The 7,280-nt window shown below is 47.3% G+C and overlaps 1 protein-coding gene across 1 annotated transcript in view; it reads left to right on the top strand.

Moving 5' to 3' along the window:
* Positions 1–2,396: 2,396 nt before the first annotated feature.
* The window catches only part of IDUA (alpha-L-iduronidase), a 48,901-nt gene continuing 44,017 nt past the window's right edge, over positions 2,397–7,280 (top strand). Inside the window, exons 1-2 of the mRNA XM_030003813.2 lie at positions 2,397–2,578; positions 5,729–5,869. Coding sequence (XP_029859673.1) covers positions 2,457–2,578; positions 5,729–5,869 — 263 coding nt within the window. The 5' untranslated portion in view covers positions 2,397–2,456. The remainder of the gene's footprint in view (positions 2,579–5,728; positions 5,870–7,280) is intronic.

Genomic DNA, 7,280 nt, shown 5'->3' with positions numbered 1-7,280 from the left:
CAGACTCCTGGGGAAGAGTCTTTCCCTGAGCTCTGACAGACACTTCTTTAAAATGCCAACACAGCACCATCTGCATCCATGGCTCTGTTGTGTTTAAGGACTTTCTACAATATGCCTGATATCGTGTCTGAGAATAGTCAAGGTTTCCTGGCCAAATGAACATAGTTTTGGTTTGACACCTTGTCTTCCAGATGTGACTTTGAAATCAGCCAAGCTTAACACAACAGCTCTGTTTTGGCAGTCTCTGACGGAAAGTCAGGGTGGTCTCCAGGGCCTTCCTGATGCCATTGGGGACAGTCTGTGGCAGGAAACCATGGGGTTCATGGGGTTTCTCCCTTGTAAATATCTTTTTGCTGAAATTTGCTGATAGGTGTTTGGTTGGGGGCTGAGCTTTTGGCTCCTCTGCAAGGGATAGCTTCCATGCCCATTGCAGCTAGGTGCTGGAGCTGCTGGTATCTGTGCCTGTCCCGCAGTGAACCCTCCACACTTAAAGGCAATGAGGTGAAGGGTTGCTGTTAATAAGCAACAAACCACAGTATGACATTTGGTAGTCAGATGTTCATCTCCCCCAGCCTATCCCTCTGGAGGGGAAGCCAACAAGAGAAGCAGTGTCAGTGAGGTCCTTCCTCCCATGCACCATCCTTTACAGCTGGCAAAAAGTCTGCAGCCGTCACAGAAGCCGAGGCAGCAGCATTCACCCCAAAGGCAGTTGCTGTCCCAGCTCAGGGTGCAGCTAGCAGCATAGGGCTGACTTCTCTGCCTATCGGCCCCCAGGTTGTCAGATCCCACTTGAGTTTGCACGTCTACTGCCTGTTTAACACCTTCCTCAGGTCTTCTCAGAAAACAGAGAGTTTGGAGGAAACAAGTATCCCCCTGCAGAAGCCTGCCTGCCAAACTGGCATTTCCTGTAAGGATAAGGCAATCTCTTAAATATCCTGCATGGAAACCTCACTAGAGCTCAGCTTGGGCCTTGCTGCTCTTCCAAGGCATTGGAGTACTGAAGCTGAGCCACAGCATGAGCAGCCCTGGGAAATTCAGGGAAATCCCCCTTGCCAGAGTCAAGTTACAATGCCAGATCGCCATTCCTACCTGAGCCTCCGGGATATAATGCTATTGCCTGAATTTTGGCTGTGAGCCTTGTAAGCTCACAACAAGTTCCCCAGGAACTGAAGGCCTCAAGAGGCAGATGAAGCTGCAAACAGAGGAATAACATATCAGCAATCAGAACCAAACCACTTTGCAACTTCTTACGGATGGTCCCTGTTTGCCACTCCTTTTGAGACAGGAAACCTCCTGGCTCAAGCAGGATTACGCATGAGATAAACTTACTTGTGTAGAATCCTTTCCTAGTTGCAATATTCTTGAGCTGAGGAGTAAATAGCTGTCTGACTTCCCCCCTGCTAGCTCTGGCACAACTGCTTCAGGGGGAGCTTTGGTGAAAGGGGCTGAAATACCAGAGCTTTTGGGGTGGCAAATACTGGTTGCTGCACTGGGACCGATAGCCTTGATTTCCATGAACACAGTTGTCACTTTGTTCTCTTGTTGGAGATCATCCGCAGCCCAGCTCTTTGCCTGGCAGCTCTCTGCAGTTTCCCTGGTGTGGGCACAGTTACAGGGGCCCACGATTTCCCTTGCTAAATCCAAAGCCTCTACTGGAAACCAGACTGAAGAACCCCATCCACCCAATTAATCAGAACTAATGAACACGAAATGAGATGCTACTGTGGTATTTGGGGATGTGGGAAGGGAGGCCCAATTCCCCACATTTCCTTCTAGTTGGCAAGGCTTGACGAGATTCCCGAAGGCAGTACAATGCGTAAAAGAGAGGGATCCTTCGGAAGAGTCCCACCCCCGTGGAAAACCCAGTCCTCAGATACACGTCGTAAGACACAAGCATTTAGCAAGTCAATCTCTATAATATTACAAAGTGCATTTAAAGCTTTTTGCCATAGTGAGATCAATAAATATGTTTACACTGAAAAAACGGACGTAAGTTTCAATCCTGCCAATATGTTCTTTCGGGGAAGGCTGTTTCGGCCACCGACGCCACTACATAGTACTACACTCTTCCCTACAGGCTTGTCAACACAGAGCACGAGGACGTAACAACAGCGTAAGAGTATACTTCCCTCATGTGGTGTGTAAGAGAAATGCAACGGCAATAACTGCCCGCCGTGCAGCAACTTCAGGGTAGTAACTAACTCCTGGTCGGCAGCTGCGCCAGAACAACAAAAGTACGAGACGCCTGGGCTCCAGGCGGAGACGTTACCATCCGAATTACCTGAGCTGCGCTTCCTGCAGCGCACTGCCTACGCTCACCACAGGGCCGGCGGGAGCCCTTGGGGGCGGGCGCCTGGCGTCGCGTCCGTGCTGCGTCGGTAGCGGGCGCCGGTGTCGCTCGGCTGGGCTCGGCTGGGCTCGGCTGGGCTCGGCTGGGCTCGGCTCCTCGTGCCGCCATGGGGCTGCTGCTCTGGCTGGCCGTGCAGCTGGGCGCGGGCTGCGCGGCGTACGTGGTGTACGTGGACGTCCGGCGAGCCCAGCGGCCCCTGGAGCACTTTTGGAGGAGCACTGGCTTCTGGTAAGCGCGCAGAGCCCTGCGGCCGGCGCCCGGCCGTAGGCCACGTACCGCTGGCGAGAAGCAGGCGGGGTGAGAGGCGGCTGCCCCTAGCCCTCCTCAAGCAGAGGATCCGCAGGGTGTGAGGATGCGGCCTTTCTGGAGGAACCTGGGCTTTTCCGGGCCTGCTGCGGTGGGGTCGGAGAGCCCGGCACCTTGCTGCACGTTGCTGCTTAGTCCGCTGGGTGTTACCTGCCTGGAGCTGGTCGTGGGACGTGGCCAGTCAGTGTAAACAAAGCGGATCAGAAGATAGGGCCAGTCGACATCCACTCTCTGACTTGCTCTCTTGCCTCCACGGCCCTCGGATACGTGGAGTCCTTCCTCTTCCCTAGCACAGCACATCTGCTCATACTCAGAACTTATTCCCGTTCCTTTTCAGTGTTTCCATTGGCACAGTCCCTAAATAGGCCCAGGCAAAGCTTCCCTGCCTGTTTGTTCTAGGAGTTTGTTCTTCTTCCAAGACACTTTCAACACACACCATCTTCCTAATGTGGTCAGTGAGTCAGTTTGAGCTAAGTCAGGGGGATGGGTGGGAGCATGCATAAATCCCAGCTCCACCGCTTCATATCCTGGTAGTGCTTTGCTTCTTGGAGAAAGCCCAGTCTTGCTGAGCTAACTGGGGTTGAACAGGCTTCAAATTTTGTGAGATACGTGAAGGCTTCTAGCAGGCTCAAAAGCAAGAGACGGTATATTCCTCAGCCATGTTCGTATCTTGCTCTAAACTCATTATGACCTCCTTCATTTAGGCATACAGTGGATTAAATAACAGTTGTGGGAAAAAGATGCAAAAGGAATGGAATCAGCAGTGTGTGCTTTGGACAAAAAGGAATTTGTGCATTTTTTTTGTATGATGCATAAAGGTAGTCTAAAGCAAAACTTGAAAAATTTTCCATTAGTTTTCCATGTTGGTGAGAAAACAGAACAGGACCAAATATACATTCTGATGAAGAGAAATATTTGGGCTTTCTGGATTTTTTTTTCTTTTACTGTTTCGGTTTTTAATTTTAATTGCAATGTTAGGAAACATTAATGAAAAACTGCCCTAAAATATAGTATGTTTTGCCCATTTAAACTGAAGCCCAAGAAACACCTATGATTTTAATTGTGTGAAACTTTGTAAAGCTACAAACATTGAAAGCATGTGAAGGGAAGCCAGAGGAGCAGTAGCAGAGGGAGAGGCTCTCCATGGGTCAGCAGCTACTCAGTTGTAACACTTGGCCGACACTGGTATTTCTCAAGCTGTAGGATCCCAGCTCCCTTGAAAGCTCATCCTGTGAGACAACTGGGTTCCAGTTGTTAAAGCTCCTTTTCTGCATCACAGTTTCAGACAGTTGGGCAAATACACAGCTGTGGATCAGCAGTTGATAAAGCCTGGGAGAATGCAAGGCACTGGGATGGGCACTCAGAACAGGAAAGGGCAGATACTGAACAAACCCGACTGTTCTGTCAGCTTTCTTTTGTATCTTGTGATGGTTTCTGCTAGATTTCTCTCTAGCAGAGTGAAGTTCAGAGAGTTTATTCAGTGTGGACTAAGCAAAAATATGTGAATGCTTTATGCCTTGACTTCCATCTTTGCCACTGCTTGAACTGAAGCAAGTTTGAATCTCAGAGTAGTAATAAAGCACTCCTTCAAAAACCAACAGTTAACATTGTCCTTATGCACTGGAACAATTAAAAAGACCCAAATGGCTGATACATTTTTAGTAAGAGTGGAATCGGTAACTTCACAGTCTCACTTGTGTGACTTGAAGCAATCTCAGGGGAATGATTTTAAGTGAAGTTGCACAGAGGAGTTCACATGTGCTGGCTAATTTGTATGAAGCACAAGGATGTAATCTGTGTCAAGACTTGCATTTTCAAATAAGGATGCAGGTGACGGGGTAATAGATACGCAGTGTCTTAGCTAAGACAAAAGTTGCATCAAGTTCTTGTCCAGGTGGGGTCAGGCTTTTCCCCCTTTGTGCACAGATGGCTATATAGTAGCAGGTTCATTCAATGGGGTCCTTGGAGGTGGGATGTGTATGTGGAGGGGCACAGAGGAGAGGGTGACAGCATGACTCTTCCCTGCATCGTTACAATCAGCACAGAGCTGATCCACCCATCAGAGAAGACAGATCACAGCAAGGCAAAGCTTTTTCACTTACACAGTTAATATACAGTCTGTAGTTAGAGCACAAGTCATCTCTCTTTGCAGTATGAAGACACGTGGAAATATTTTACCAAACCTTGGGGACAATGTTGTTTTATCTTTCTTGTAATACAAATGCTTTAACACTCAGAATTTGCACATTACCAGGAGGCTTAATGAGAGTCTCTGAGGTTGCCCAACCTCAGTGAACTGGGCAGCGTTCTAAGTTTCTGAATCGGGGAGGGTGGGAGTGAGATCATCTTGGAGCTATTTATCTGTGGAGATAGAGGGAGCAGAAATTTGCCCCAGTGTTATGTTAATTGCAGTGGAATAAGTAGACGCCAAAGTCATGTTAACTTGATCATTGCTGTATAGCTGTGAGCAGGTTAAACTGCTTACAGCATCAAGCATAGAAACCTCAAGTTACATACCCCTGTGCTTCCTTATGCTTAGGGGTGAGTTGAACATGGCTGAAGAATGTAGAAGCTCTGAGGTCTAATTCTGCTTCTAACAAGTGCGGCTTCCACAGCAGAGCAAGAGTTGACGTCATTGCATAGACTTCAGCAGGAAGATCAAGCCCATATTTGTCTTACTACAGACCTCAGGAAGTCTGACTTCCACTCCAAAGCCTAAAAGACATTAGTTACTCAGAGACAAGATGACTGTCATTGTATGGCTTCTTCAGGCCACTGCTGCTTGATGTTGCTGTCTGTGCAGCAATGACTGCTTGTAATACTTTCCTTTGAGCATGGCAATGAGATGCACCCAAGTTGTGTTCCACTTTGCCAAACTACATGTGTAGCCAGTTAGTCCCAAATAACCTGCAGCTCCATTTTGCTTTCATCTTGTGTTAAACAGTGCTTCTCATGCCAGGGAGGATTTTGCAGGTGGTATAGGGACTTAGTGTAGGGATCTTTGGATACCCAGTGGAGCTGCTAGTTAATGTTGGAATGTGTTTTTTCTTTTCTGTCCCTCCTTTCCTGAAGCCCTCCTTTACCTCATAGCCGTGCTGACCTATTTGACCTGAGCAAAGACCAAGAGATGAACCTTGCCTACATTTCTTCTGTTCCGCATGGTGGCATTGAACAAGTTCGAATTCACTGGTTACTGGAATTAGTTGCTCTCAGGTAAGCAAACACCTCAAGTCAAAATCTGGAAAAATGTGGCACATTAAAGTGTCCAACAGGTGCTCATTTTTATATTTATCTTAGTATAATTGCAAGCTGGGCATGTCTTTGCTTCCTTGGAAGTCAGGTAAGTGCCAATGGAAGGGAATCAATTTGGGGGTGGATAAGATTAAGAAAGAGAGAGCTTGTATTGAGAAAGATGGGGCTAACCTGCATGCATTACATCCTAAAAACAGGTGAAGGAGCAGTTTAAGGTTTCCTTTAATCTAAAGAGTCTTCTGGGTGTGCTGGTCAAGTTTTACCAGGACCATCTCGGGTCATATGCTACAGTCATTCCACTTCTCCCCTGCTGGCATGTCCAGGCGTCAGCATCTTGATTCCCAGTTGTACCATGACCTCCAGAGAGTCCTCAGGCTAGCAAAGGATTCATGGACCATTGCATGTACAAGGTTCTAGTGCAGCTTTTTTGAACTGGGTGCATCCTTTCTAAAATACTGCTTGGCACAACCTTGAAAAGAGAGCTCTGGAGGAGTCTCCAATGGTTCCTTAAGCAAGGAAGAGTTCTGCTTTGCAGTCAGGTCATCTACGCCCAGTGTTATGGAGAGAGCTCTCAGCTGGATGCCAGGCAACAGTCATTCTGACTATTTTCAAGGCTCATACTGGGTGTTATCACTGCTGTTCCTTCAAGTCTAGCAGACTTTGGTCTTAGTGTGGTAATACCAGCAACTACTCAGTTCTGAGAAGAACTGGGAGAAGCCAGACTTTGAGACTTCAGCTCCTGTCCACATCCCGGCTGACCACATGGGTACCTAGAGCTCCCCCTGGCCGTAGGTCTGCTTTTAATATGTAGGTCACAGTGTTATGCTCCCTTTCCAGGTTAGATGAGTCTTTCGCAAAAGCCGGGAGTGAGATGGAATAGGCATAAATTCAGTCCATTCGTTACCAAAACATTTCACATGGCAATACTGTCCTAAACAAGACTTCTCACCCATCCTGTTACGTGGTTTGCTAACCATTAGCTGTTGTAAGAGCAGTGTTGGGGGACTAGAAAGATGACTTACTTTTGTGTCCTTTAATTTCGAAACTTAGAAGACATGATACAGCAAAAGAAGTCCCACAAAGTTTAAAACAAGCTTGACTCATTGAGAGGTCCAAATGAAAGCTGCCACTATTTTATTACTATTGCTATGTTCCTTCCACTTAATTTGGGAGTTTCTTTTTGCATCCTGAACCCACCTCTGTGCGGCATCAAGTGACAGGTAGTGACAACTAAAACAGGGTGACTTTAGTTAATACCAGTTAATACCCTCTTCCAAAGGATTCATATGCATAATAGCATTTCTAGTTCTAGGGAAATGCATGTCAGAACAACGCTGGAATTCCTTGCCTTTCAAGTCCCATTTAACTCAGC

Source organism: Aquila chrysaetos, chromosome Z (genome assembly GCF_900496995.4).
Source record: "Aquila chrysaetos chrysaetos chromosome Z, bAquChr1.4, whole genome shotgun sequence".
In the NCBI taxonomy this organism is placed as follows: domain Eukaryota; kingdom Metazoa; phylum Chordata; class Aves; order Accipitriformes; family Accipitridae; genus Aquila; species Aquila chrysaetos.
The sequence above is the reverse complement of the archived record's forward strand: the minus strand, read 5'-3'. Positions and strand labels throughout refer to the sequence as shown.